This window comes from Octodon degus, unplaced genomic scaffold (assembly GCF_000260255.1).
Source record: "Octodon degus isolate 3935 unplaced genomic scaffold, OctDeg1.0 scaffold00015, whole genome shotgun sequence".
In the NCBI taxonomy this organism is placed as follows: Eukaryota; Metazoa; Chordata; class Mammalia; order Rodentia; family Octodontidae; genus Octodon; species Octodon degus.
Genome location: NW_004524591.1, coordinates 14,553,832 through 14,568,123, shown reverse-complemented (window position 1 = coordinate 14,568,123; position 14,292 = coordinate 14,553,832). Strand labels below are relative to the sequence as shown.

At 34.9% G+C, this 14,292-nt stretch overlaps 1 protein-coding gene across 3 annotated transcripts in view; it reads right to left on the bottom strand.

Annotated features, from left to right (window-relative positions):
* The window catches only part of Mpp6 (membrane palmitoylated protein 6), a 95,907-nt gene that overhangs the window by 47,332 nt on the left and 34,283 nt on the right, over positions 1-14,292 (bottom strand). For 2 of the 3 annotated variants that reach the window (XM_023709877.1, XM_004626470.2), the window contains 3 exons: positions 7,353-7,505; positions 3,577-3,726; positions 2,622-2,849 (listed from right to left, as the gene is read on the bottom strand). In XM_023709877.1, coding sequence (XP_023565645.1) covers positions 2,622-2,849; positions 3,577-3,726; positions 7,353-7,505 — 531 coding nt within the window. The remainder of the gene's footprint in view (positions 1-2,621; positions 2,850-3,576; positions 3,727-7,352; positions 7,506-14,292) is intronic. The other variant, XM_023709876.1, reaches the window with a different exon arrangement.

The following is a 14,292-nucleotide window of genomic DNA, read 5'->3' as shown; positions in this document are numbered from 1 at the left end:
TAACTATATAACTATATAACTATATAACTATATATATATAGATAGATAGATAGATATAGATATATATATCTCCAGCATGGCCAGTATTACTAAAAGTTGTTTTACAATAAGTATTGTGTATATTTCTATGTTTTACTTTGTTCATCTGGCTGTCAATCTGTGTTTAAGATATTTAACTTGATAAAATATTATAAAATAAATAATCTCATGCTGGCAAAAAAAAAAACACACACACACAAGTACTATGATACTATGGTAGTCAATATGATTACGGACAGATAGCTACTAACTGACTAATGGACAGGCAGTATATAGAGGGTGAGCTGGGTATGCTGGACAAAAGGATAAACATGTGCAGAACTGAGCAGGATGGCACAATATCTTATATCTTATTACATTATGGAGAATGGTGGTCAATTATGAGTTATTGGTTTCAGGAAGTGTCCACTTAATATTTTCAGACTGGTTGACCATGAATAACAAGCTGCAGAAAGAAAAACTGTAATTAAGGGGGGAATTCCCATATGACGCGATAGGCCAGTGAAAGAGCTGAAGAAGATAAATGCCCTTCCTTCCACACAGTACTTCCGAGCAGGATGCACATGGTTGTTTAGCTGCCTAAGCCAATCTTGGTATACGTTTACTGCTTCAACATTATGAGTAACAGTTCTCCTATTCATTAAAAAAGAAATCCCAGTTTGGATAAGTATTAGCCCTCCTTTGGGAGCCTTCATATCACAGTGCCTTTCTTTTTTATGACAGGGTTGAGATTTACGACTACTTTTCCTTCACATCAATCCATTCCCCAAGCTTGAAGGACTAAATGAAAACCAGAATTTGAGAAAGACTCTGAGAAAGTCTGAGATACAGAAATGTTTATGCTTAAATCCAGGCTAAATATCCTTGCATTTTATTCTAGTCATAATTCATCAGACACAAAATCTATCTAAGAATCTAATATTATCAAACTTTGTTTTGCTTATAAAGTCATTACAGCTATGGTGAACTATAAGGATTCTGGAGTGCAAATTACAGAAAGAAAAAAAAGAATTTCTGGGGCCGGGGAGATGGTTCAGTGGAATAAGCGCTTCCCTGGCAAGCGCAAGGACCTGAGTTCAATCCCTGGTTCCGCAAAAAAAAAAAAAAAAAAAAAAAAAAAAAAAAAAAAAAAAAAAAAAAAAAAGAATTTCTATCGCAACATATAATAAAATAATAAATCTTTTACAACTTAGATCCAAGACAGGTTTCCTATTGTCACAAATGGATAAATGCCAACTAAGGAATTAAAGCTCTCTTGGAGGTACTAGTTGTAGGTAATGCCTAATTCTTTGTTTCGTTTTGGGTGATTCTGGTACCAGGGATCGAACTCAGGACCTTGTGTTTGCCAGGCAGGTGTTTATGCCACTGAGCTATCTCCCTGGCCCTCTAATGCCTAGTTGTGATGTCATTTTAGTTCTCTACCTTCATTTCAACCAGTTTGTTACAAACCTATTTATTTTCAGAAGTCCAATATATATACTAAAATTCAAGAATAGTTTATCTTATCTTCCAAAGAAAAGTTTAAAATAATCATTCAATGAGTATTATTTCAAAGAGTTGTATAGGAAATATAAAAGCTAGGCTTTTAAACTCTTATACTAACAATCTGAAAATAAAATATACTGGCATAACCTTTGTTATCTAAACTTAAAAACCCATTTCTTCAGTTCCATACTATGATGAGTTCCAATTCTTTTTTTTTTTTAATTTTATTTATTTGTGTGTGTGTGTGTGTGTGTGTGTGGCCAGCTCAGCCCACTAGGGGGCGGGGCTGGCTGGCATGTGGTGCTGGGGGATTGAACTGTGGTCCCTCTGCTTTGCTAAGCCTGTTCTAAGTAGGTGCTCCAGACCACTGAGCCATCTCACCAGCCCCCAATTCTTTCTTTGCAATTCCTTTTTCTTTATAATTCCATCATACCACTGCTACCTTATCATCACCATCACAACAATAACAGCCACTTGTGGAACTTGACTGTCTCTATTAAAAGATTCCCTTATTCAGTTATCCATTTTACCTAACATACAAATCAAATGTGTCCAAATTATGTCCAAAATTTTCTTCAATCTGTATCCATTCTTCTTTCTGGCTTCATTCTTCAATTAGCCTATCACATGAATACTAACCTGAAGCAGACCTAAACCACATTCTCTCAAAGACCCTAATAAAATGCCTGGAAGATAACACATGTCAAAAATGTGTAAGAGATTAATAATTAAAAGGCTTCATGGTTTTTCTCTTACCTAGCTATAGGCTATCGTAATGACAGAGTTGCATAGTATTCACAAAGAAATATACTATTTTTTTTTTTTTTTTGGTGGAACCAGGGATTGAACTCAGTCCTTTGCGCTTGCCAGGGAAGCACTTATTCCACTAAGCCATCTCCCCGGCCCTCCTTAATGATATAATAAGTGTTAATTACTTTATAAAACATGACAAAACAAATCTGTTCAGAACAATTATATCAGACTATTTGGATTTTTCTTTTCTTTAGAAAAATAGTAACAACTTCTGGTTCATATCCAACACAGGGATTAGAGAAAAAAAACAGTATTCTTAATTTTATCAAAATTTTATTACTAACCTGTTGAGGAGTAATGGTATCTCTGTAACTTGGTAAGATTTTCAGAGTGACACTTCCACTAATATTTTTCAGTAATTCTTGTAATTCCTTTGGATTGTTTCCAACCTCATGGCCATTGACTTCTTTAATGATATCACCAACATGAAGTAGACCTTGTCGGTCTATCATCCCTCCATGAAGGATTCGGGCAATTACCAGATCATTATTTTCAACTCTAAATGTTACACCCTATGGGAAACAATTATTACTTATTTTACTAAGAAGAAACATACAAATACTATGAATATGTAATAAAATATTCTTAAACTAGGTATGAGGATTATTTTGTTTTTTCCTATATTAATATTTTAATCCCATTAAATTATGTACAACTATGGCAACATACAGCACGCCCTCAAAATTGGTTTTCACAGTAAGGTTAATCCTAAAAAGGAAACACACTAGTATCTGGTCTATATTCTATATGATAAAAGGAAGCTCAAAGAAGTAAAGGTACTTGTCCATGCATATGGACTTCTACTTCGCTTTCTCACTTTTCTATTTAGCTGTGTTTAGCATCCACAAATATGTGATTTCAGTAGGAGACAGCAACCTTCACTATTTCTAGGGCGCTACTATGGCTACAGTTTTTAGTACAATTTTCTTCTGTGTTTTGCTATCACCTTCAGTAAATAACCTAAATTCAGTTTTTCAAAAGATCAGTAGAAATAGAATAATTACCTTTGAGGGTTTTTTTTTTTCTAAGTTTAAATTTTCATTTTGGTTTTGCTTCATAAAACTAAGTTAATAAAACATCAGTAGGTATTTAAATATGGGCCAAAAAGACTGATAAATCACACATGAACACAATGTTCACACTAATGTAGTATCAAAAATAAAACTCTATTACACTAGTGACTAAGCCACAAAGGACGTTATACTTTAGATTTAAGAAGGTACACAGTTATCTACTCACCAATGGCTCCCCAGCTCTTTTGTGAATACCAAGAATACGAATGGCATCTACTGGTAATAACTGATTATTGATAGAATTATTCATTTCTGGGCTTGATGGAGGTGAATCGTAACACTTTGATGCCACAATATCATGTGCTTCCAAGAGTGACTAGAAATCAAAACACCACGTGGTTATTAGCTACTGATGGAGTAAGTTACTAAAAATAATTTCTTAGTTCATTATCCCAGCAGAGTGCTAACAATTTCTAACTCACACATTATTAAATTTCTAAACAGAAACTAAACATAGAATCTTTTTAAAAATATAAAAATATGTAGTTTTATTTATTATCCCCAAGCAACTTTCTTGCTTTAAGTTTGAACAGACAGAATTCAGCCACATTTTTTTAAAGTGGCATTCTCACTAGGAATCAAACCCAAGTTTCCAAGTCTGGGGCAGAAAAGGCACTGAATTTCACTGTCATTGGTGTTTTTCTCAACATCACTTAATACTTATCATTAATCTCTACTTATGAGGCATCATGAAAATACAAATGACAATCTAAATTTTTACTGTCTCATTGCTAAATTAGTTTTATACCCTTTTTTACATGTGAAAAATGTCTCTTAAGATATCCAACAAAAAATAAATGTTAGCATCTTATATCAGTGATAGGAAATTTTATATCACCAAGAAGAATTTCAGTCTTTAAGGGATATTTCTGATGGGAAAAAAAATGAGTCAGTAACAATGCTGGATATAATGTATTTATTTAACTTCTATTTTTACTATAAATGTCCTGTCATCTCAGATGGTTTTATCTAGCTTTCTAGGAATTTCTTGGTTATTTTATATTTACTTTTTTTCATTATTTTTCCTAAAGGAGTAAGGTATGCTATAACAATATATTCAGCATAAAGCTAAGTACACAATAATTTGAGTGAACAGAATATAAGCCCCAAAAATCCACCCAGAAAATCAAAATATAAGAATCTGAATACTGGCTTAATTAGCAATTCATAGTGATTCAATGAAATCATTTTTAAGAAATTGTAGAAAAAATTCACAAAGAAAAAGAAACTCACAAATCTATATGTAAGGATTCTTCAAAGTTATTCAAAGCACCAACTTGGGCTGGTTGGATTTTTATCCTACATTTTCTTTTCAGTCAGTTTTCATTCCCATGACTTGAACCACTACTTAGATGTTAATACCTCCCAATTTTACATGTCTGGTCCAGAATGCTCATGAACTTCAGACTCATATACTAAACTGCCCATAACTGGATAAAGTCATCACAGTTTGAAAACTACGAGTAATCACAGAGAACAGAAACAATGAGGTAAATGAAATTTCCCAAATCTACATTTCTATTGAAAACAAAGAAGGACTGAAAAATTCATTTATCACAACTTTTCTTTTTTTGGTACTTTGGATAGAACCCAGGGCCTTCTCAATGAGTTATGTCCTCAGTCCCTTTTTAATTTTAATTTGGAGATAAGGTTTTGCTAAGACAATATGTAGTTGTCCATCCTGGGAATGAATTTGGTAATCTTCTTGCTTCAGCTTCCCAGAATACAGAGATTGCTGGTGTATACCACCACACTTAGCATTTAAATAACTCTCTCTCTCTCTCTCTTTTTTTTTTTTTTGTATTTTAGGGAAGAGTCTACAGGGTGTTCAGGGTCTCACTACTAGATCCAGCTCGTAGTGATCCGTCTGTTTACAGCCTCCCAAGAGCTGGGATTACAGGTGTATGCCACCACGCCCAGTCTCAATTGCAGTCTCAGCATGCCCTGGGGGCAGGGCCAGCACAGCAGGCCTGGGGATCAAACCCCTAGCCCCTGGCCTGCTTGCAGATGCTTTAATCTGCTGAGCTATTTGGCCGGACCTTGCAACTTATTTTTACTTTATTTTATTTTATTTTATTTTATTTTATTTTATTTATTTAGTGGTACCAGGGATGGAACTCAGGACCTTGCGCTTGCCAGGCAGGGGCTTACACCAGTGGCAACTCTTTATTTTTAAAACTGGTAAAAAGAACCATTTCCATGTTTTGTCAGTATGAAATACATTACAAAATAACAAGATAGCTGATGAGAAGCTCTACATTTATGAGGAACACTAATAAATGTAGAATGAAAGAATTGGGAAAATGTTGCATTGCAACCTTTAATGAAAAATATCGATTTAGGCATGGATTAATTTGTGTTTATCAAAAGATAAATAAATGGTTGACAGGCAATAGCATTAGTATGTCAGAATAACAACACATTTGATTACTTGGTGCAGTTTACTTCTTAGAAGTGTTAAAAAAAAAAAAGATGAGACCATCATTATCCTTAATCAAGAGAATAATCTCTCTACATCAATCATGGCACAGCAACCAGGTAGTATAAATTTTCTGATGTAGTCAAAATGTGTGTTGTATCACATTTAAGATGCATTCTAGTTCTAAATAATGAACTTGAATCATCAACATTTTAGCTGGAACTTCTGTTTACAGGAAATAGAAGAGCTGACAATACAGCAGAAAACAGCCAGACAAACCCACAAAGTGGGACTGGACATTGGGCTGGTCTCTTCAGTAAGTCAGCATCATAATGAAGGGGGAATGTGGGCTTTCCAGGGTACTCAACCAAATGCCACAAAGAAACCTGGATAGAAATTCATATCAACAATAACTCCCTGCCTCTAAGATTTCCACTTGTCCTCTGGATAAAGTCTGAATCATTTAGTATACCTTATAAAGGATTCAATCAACTGACTCCTAAAGAAAAAGTATTTCTGACAGCTATCCATGTTTTTGTATACAAGACACTGGCATACGTAAGAAATACCTCACCATTAATCATTGTATTCTGCAATACCATTTTTTGAGATATATGTTTGCATGAGAAAAAGCAGATGAGTATTACCATTTGATTTTCAGTGCTAACATTTGTAATGCAAAAGAGTTGTCTCTTTACAATAGTATATGCTTCTATCTTAGCAATATTCTTTCTCTTTTTTTTTTTTTTTTTTTGCGGTACTAGGGATTGAACTCAGGACCTTGTGCTTGCCAGGCAGGCACTTATGCTGCTGAGCTATATCCCCAGCCCTATTCTTTCTCATTGTTTCTCACAAAACCAACTGAGATACAGGGCTTTCTGTATTTCTGGGATTTCTATTCTCTTCAATTAATTTACTTCCATAACATTCCCCAGTATCATACTCTTAATTACTACAGGTTAAAAAGAAATTTTTCTGTCCTTCCTCTGAAATTGACACTTCATGAAACTGATGAACTGAGGCACAGGACAATGACTAAATTGTACTTATGTTGGTCCAAATCCGCAGAATCACTATGTTATGTAACTTTCTACCTGTAGACAGCTCTACAGAAACTGCCCTATGAAAGCCCAATCTTCATAATGACTGCTAAAGAATATTCCTTATTGGGTCAAGAAGGACTTCAAAGCAGAGTGGTAGAAAAGAAGAAAGAAATCCATTCGCAACGTGAGGAAATGTTGCTATAATGTGCTCTGACAATTCATCAAGGTTATGGTTTTCTTTAATTGCACAAGAAATCCATGGTGATATATTTCTGTAATGGATGCTGTATATACATATGCAGTATTTAAGTATGTACAGTTGTGTTTGATGGTTTATATATATCCAGCTTATCAGGATATTCAAATACCTAAGCTGGAAGTTGCATACTTATAAGCCAATGCTCACGCTACACTGGAAGGCAACAGTGAGAATACTGAGGAACATGAGACCTGGGAAGAAGAAAGGCAGACAAAAGTTACCTGGAAGTGAGGTTCCTTGAGTATACCAACCAATTCTGCCACATTTTCATCCACATTTATTAGGGGTGTGATATCTTCAAGAATTTCATTGACTAATTCCAAATTATTGTCACTGACAGCTTCTAATTTTGAATCTTCAAGCCTCTCGTGAGCCTAAAAAGACAACAGTGTATTAAAGTAATAACAATTATTTTACTCCAAATCAGTTTATTCATTTATTTCTTTTTAATAGTTTTAAAATATATTACTCATAGGTGTGATTCACTTAAACTAGACAATATTTCAGCTCAAGGAAATACATGAAGCTTACAGCAAATGTATCATGCAATATAATAAACGTTGGCTTCTATTTCTATCCTACAAGTCATGAAAAGTTCATTTTTGTAACTATTGCTGAAAAAAACTGAACAGCTCAGATGCTTACTAAAAACTATGGTACATTTCTACCCACCAACAGAATTTCCTAATGACCTAGTTGAGGCTTGAACTCTAGGCTGTAACTCTGGAAGTTCCAGCATCTGAAACCTATTTTTCAATTCTGGAAAGCACTGAATGTAATTCAGGGGTATAGCACTTGTTTAGCATGCATAAGGCCCTGAGTTTGATTCCTATCACTGCAAAAATCTTACTTTTAAGCAGGTGGTTCTTGAGCAGGACTCTAACAGACCTCATAGTTTAACTGAGGGAATGAATCCTGCAGAAATATCATAATCTTTTCCATCTTTCTGCAGGAAATATACTGTGAATCATTGTCACAGCAAATAAGTAAACTCAATTATTCTCTCTCTCATAGGAATAAAGCAGAGTTTTAAATCTGAATTGAAAATGAACATGAAAAAAGATTCAGTTTTTAAGTATTCTTTGCTTCTCTGATAAATGTCTGCTGTGTGATTTTGAGAGAAAAACAACACAACTATTAATATTTAATTTGTAAATAAAATATATGATCTTACATTTATGCTTGAAGTTAAGCAGTAAAAGCACTAAATTTTAACAGATTTATGTAAAAACTTACATATTATATCTAACACCAAACAGAGTGGACCCTTTACAGTCCAATTCTAAATTTTAAAAAGATCATTTTTTTGTTTGAATGTATTTTTTCCTAGATGATTCACAAGAGTAAAATAATTTTCCTTTCTTTTTAAATACAGGGCTTTGCTCCCTTGCCCAGACTGATCTCAAATTCACAGTCTTGCCTCAGCCACCATTGTAACTGGGATTATAAACATTCACAAAGTCAATACTCTTAAGGTAATACATGAAGAAAGCTTTTATAATGTGGGTGTAAATCCTGTTTTTTTGTTTGTTTGTTTGTTTTTTGTTTTGTCTTTTTGAGATAGGATCTCGATATACAGGCTGGCCTTGAGCTCACTTCGTAGCCCTGGCTGGTCTCAAACTCACAAGGCTCCTCCTCCCTCAGACTCCCAAGTGGTGGGATTATAGATGTGAGCCACCATACCCAGTGAAGAAAGCTTCTAAAAAAAGAAGAACCTTAACATTTATTGAGAGCTTTTCTTTTCTGGTGCCAATGTACTTGCTATGTACTCTCTGTGTGTATGTATATATGTATGTATACTCAGGAAAGGTAGATACATTTATCATTTTTACAGGTGAAGTCATTGATACAAAAAGGTAAAATGATTGCTCACATTCACACCACTGATTAATGGCAGAGACAGGGGAGTTAATATGAAGATATGAGCTCTTACTACTAAAACATTTAGGTTTAATTACTATTTAGAGAATTGCTCTAAAATCATCTCATAGTTAATAATCCAATCCAATATACAATGCATTATTCTCATTTAAAAGTGTGAGATATAATTTTACTGGTTGCTAGTTTAGTTGTACCTTCTTAGCATGACTCTTTCAGAGAAGGTGAAATTATTATTGTTCCTTCATATCCTACCCATACTTATCTGATAATCCTATAGTTCAGAAAATCTTTTCACTTCTTTGCCATAAGAAAGAGCTATATAGAACATCTGCTTCTTCAGGAAATAGATGACTAGATTAATCTACAAAAGACTAAAAAACTGTGGCATGTCTATACAATGGAGTTTTATATTAACTTTACAGAGAGTAAAGATGCTCTGGCTACTGATATAGAAACTTATTCTAAAAATCAAGGTTTAGAATGAGCACTATTAACACATAATGCCATCCTGGAAAATGGTAAAGCTATCTTTAGCCACAGATGATAGAAACACAATTTTTGTAAATGTTGTATCCAGTACCCTTATTGAACTTGATTATTAGTGCTAGTAGTTTTGTGTGTGTGTGTGTGTGTGTGTGTGTGTGTGTGTGTGTGTTACTGGAGATTGAACTCAGGACCTTGTGCTTGCCAGGCACATGCTTATGTTACTGAGATATCTCCCTGGCCTGGTCCTAGGAGTATCTTAATGGACTTCTTAGGATTTTGTTTTTTAAATTACGCTATAATGTGAAATGGTATAAAGTAGTTCAAAACTAAAATTAAGATAATTTCATTTGCAATAGTATCAAAAAGAATGAAATAATCAGGAGTAAATTTAACAACCAAAAAAAAAAAAAAAAAACCAAAAACCCTCCAAAACTTACACTCTGAAAACTATAAAACACTATTGAAAGAGACAGAAGATAATTTAAATAAATTTTAAAAATCTCCATGCTTATAGATGTTCTTAGGATGGCAATGTTCCCCAGAGGATCTATAGTTAATGTAATACTACTGGTATCACAGATGACTTTTTTGTGCAAACTGACAAGCTAATTCTAAAATCCTTATGTAATTGCAAAGAACCAGAATAGCTAAAACAATACTGAAAAAGAACCAATAAGATGCATACTCTAATTTCAAAATGTGCTACCAGTAACACTTATCAAAACACTGTACATCTGCTACAAGAACAGGCAAAATAATGAATAAATGGAATAGAATTGTGGGCCCAAGTTAAACCTATACATCAATAGTACACTTACATGTAAGGTAAGGATGACAAAACTATTCAATAAGGAAACGAATAGGCACATACAAGAGAGAAAAAAAACTTTACTTCACACCACTAAAAAATACCTCTCAAAATGATGTCAGATTTAAAACTATAAAGCTCTTAGAAAACGTAGAAGTACATTTTACTTTAGATTTGACAAACAATTCTTAAATGTGACATCAAAATAATAACAATCAATAAAATACCACATTAAGATTGTGTCTTGAAATTAAAAGTGTCGGCCCTTCAAAAGATACCACAAAAGGGCCAGACAAATAGCTCAGCAGATTAAAGCACCTGCAAGCAGGCACAGGGACTGGGGGTTCGATACCCAGGCCTGCTGTGCCAGCCCCACACCCAGGGCGTGCTGAGACAGCAATTGAGACTGGGCATAGCGGAGCATGCCTGCAATCCCAGCTCTTGGGAGGCTGTAAACAGGCGGATCACTACAAGTCCAATCTAGTAGTGAGGTCCTAAACACGCTGTAGACCCTTCTCTAAAATACAATAATTAATTAATTAATTAAAAAATAAAAAAGATAAAAAGATACTACAAAGTTGAAAGACATGAGAAAATATTTATAAGCCATATATCTGACAAGGAAGTTGTGCCAAAAATATATTGTTTAAAATTCCATAATAAAAACAAAAATAACACAATTTTAAAATAGGCAAAGTAGGGCCAGGGACATAGCTCAACAGCATAAGTGCCTGCCTGCCTGTAAAGTGCAAGGGCCTAAGATTGATTCCCACTATCAAAAAAAAAAAAAAAAAAAAAAGGCTAGCGTGGCAAGGTAACTGAGTAGACAGTTCTCCAAAGATTATACACCATTGGTCTAAAAGCACAGGAAAAGATACCAATATCATTAGTCATGATGGAAATGCAAGTCAAAATCACAAACAAATATCACTCCACAACTGGAGTTGTAGAGTATCAAACAACCAGATAATAAATGTGGAAAAGGATGCAGATATCACAGTGGTTGTACAATGCTGTTAGGAAGGTTAAATGCTCCAGCCACTCAGTAGTATTCAACCTCCCGTGAGTTTTAACTTCAGAAGACCTACTGAGTTTTCACAGTGAAAACTAAAGAAAACACCTCACACTTGTAGGAAAAAGAAAGGGAAATTAGTACTCTGCAATCTATTCAGATCATTTGGTCTTTTAAAACAATGTTTACCTCAAGGGAAACTATTTCTTGAATCTTACAGAAAAAGTAGAAAAGCTAAGGAAAACCAGAAAATCAGAAAATCCAGAAAAGCCAAAACAAAGATAAAACCTTGAAAACCAAAACCAAAAATAAAACCTTGAAAGAAGCTAGAAAAGATAAAAACAAATCATGGTAGAGCAAGGATAAAAATTAAATTGAACTTCTTTTCAGAAACCATGCAAAGAAGAGTGCACAATATTTAAATTATTGAAAGGAAAAGCCCCCCACTAACCTAGAATTTCCTATCCTGTGGAATTATCCTTTAAAAGTAAAGAATACTTTTTTTTGGTACCAGGGATTGAACTCAAGACCTTGCACTTGCCAGGCATGCACTTAAGTCACTGGGCTATCTCCCTGGCCCCAAGACTTTTCAATGTAAATAATAATTGCAGGAATTTGTCGCTAGCACTCATGCCTTCCAGAAGATATTAAATAAATTCTTCAAAAGGAAAGAACAAAATATTGGTTCAAAACACAGGTAAAGAAGAGCTTTAGAGAAAAAGTAAGGTTGATTTACTAGATAAGTTTGTTCAAAATAATACCACAAGTGCATTTGGTAATTATAGTTTAAAGATAAGAAAAATAAATAATAGTATCTTCATTATGAGGGGCAGGAAAAAGAAACAGGAAATATTCTGTAATAAGATAGCTGCACCACCCATGAAGTAGTGCAGTGTTATTTGAAAATAGACCTAGATTAACTATAAATGGATACTACAAAATCAAGGGGCAGTACACTAGAAACATGTCAAAAAATAAGTATAAATTCTAGATATGGTGGCACACACTTGTAAGCTCAGCAGCTCAGGAAGCAGAAATAGGAAGCTCCCATGTTTGAGTTTAGCCTGGGTAACTGAATGAGACCCTGTCTTAAAATAAAATTTTACATAAAAAATAAAAAAGTAGGTGGAGGGACTGTAGACCAATGGTAGAGCACTTGCCTGCTATGTAATGAGATGTTGGGTTCAATCTCTAAAACCACAGGAAAAAAACTACATATATAGAGAGAGGTTTGTTTTTCTTTTTTCTCTTCACTATTTTGGGGAAGGTTCTACAGGGTGTTCAGGGCCTGCAACTGAGTCTGGGCAAGGTGGCACAAGCCTATAATCCCAGCACTGGGGAGGCTGAAAACAGGAGGATCACTATGAGTTTGAGCTTCATAGTGAGACCCTGTATCAAATACATAAATGGAAAACAACAATGTTGCACACACACATATTTCTTTTGAGACAATTAAAAAAAAAGGCCTTCTCTATACTGGAGTCACAAATCCTCAGCTTTTTTCTTGGTACCAGGAATCAAACTCACAACCTCATGTTTGTGAGCCAGGTGCTATGCTACTGAGCTTCATCTCCAGTCCACAAAATCTTTTTTGATGTGTTCTTTTAGAAATTTTCATTGTCTTTATTTCTCATTTTTAGACGAATGGTAAATTCTGAGTTATTTTTTACACATAGTGTGTGAAGAAAAGGACAATTCCATTTTTTTGTCTATAAATATTCAACTGTTTCAACTTTCATTGAAAAGACCATCTTTCTCCATTGAACTATGTATTATTAAAACTCAGTTTATGTGTTGATCTTTTTCTGGAATCTCTGTGTTCATTACTGTAGGGAATCCTATAGGTGTGTTGAAATCCTTGAAATCAAGAGTGTGGAAGGCCTCAAATTTTAAGTCCTTTGTGAATTTTAGAATACTGTTTAATCAATTTTCTGAAATTTGACCAGATTATGATAATTCTACAGATCAGTGTAGGGAGGACTGACATCTTGAGAGAGCTTTCCAACCCTTTCATTTTTGTATGTTCTATGTTTGTATATGAGTTCATGTCTTCATTTTGGTAATGTTTTTTTCTGTGGATGGCTTTTGTTCATATGTATTTTAGAAAATTTATTCTTATTTAAATGTCAATCTCCAATTTTCTTTAATATATAGATTTATATAGATGATCTTGCATCGTTAACCTTTATTAGCTCACACATTAGTTCTAATTTGTAAGTTCTAGAAAGTTAGTTTAGAAACTTTAAAACAACTCTAGAAAGTTGTTTTAGATTCTTAAAGATTTTCAATATAGATGATGTCATCCTTGAATAAAGATGGCTTTTTTTTCCTTTTCAATTTGTACGGCTTTTATCTGTTTTCTTCTTTCCTTTCTTAGGAAGCTAGAAACTTCAGTATGATGCTGAACAGAGGTGATGAAAGTGGGCTCACCTGCCTCTGCTCTTTAGAAAACCATTCTATCTTCTATCATGAGTTATAATATTAATTGTGAGGATTTAAAATAGAGAAAAAGACCCAGAGCGCAGGCCCGGCGAGTGAGTGAGACGACCCAGGCTGCGGGGTCCTGAACAGACCCAGAGCGCAGGCCCTGCGAGTGAGACGACCCGGGCCGCGGGATCCTGAAGAGACCCAGAGTGCAGGCCCGGCGAGTGAGTGAGAGGACTGGGGTTCCTTCGGATCCTGAATAGACCCAGAGCGCAGGCCCGACGAGTGAGTGAGAGGACCCAGGGCCCTGCGGGATCCTGAACAGACCCGGAGCGCAGGCCCGGCAAAACTCCCTGCAAAGAGGCTAGAAGCAAGACCCACCCAGCTGATTCAGGAGCAGAACATCTTGCCAGAGAGACACAAAGGGTTCAACTCTAACACCTGCAGCAGGAAGAAGTGAAGCACAGCAGCCAGATCCAAACAACACCCACCTGGAGGAATCCGAACTTCACAGATCCAGACCTGGTGCTAAGGTAATAACTCTATCTAA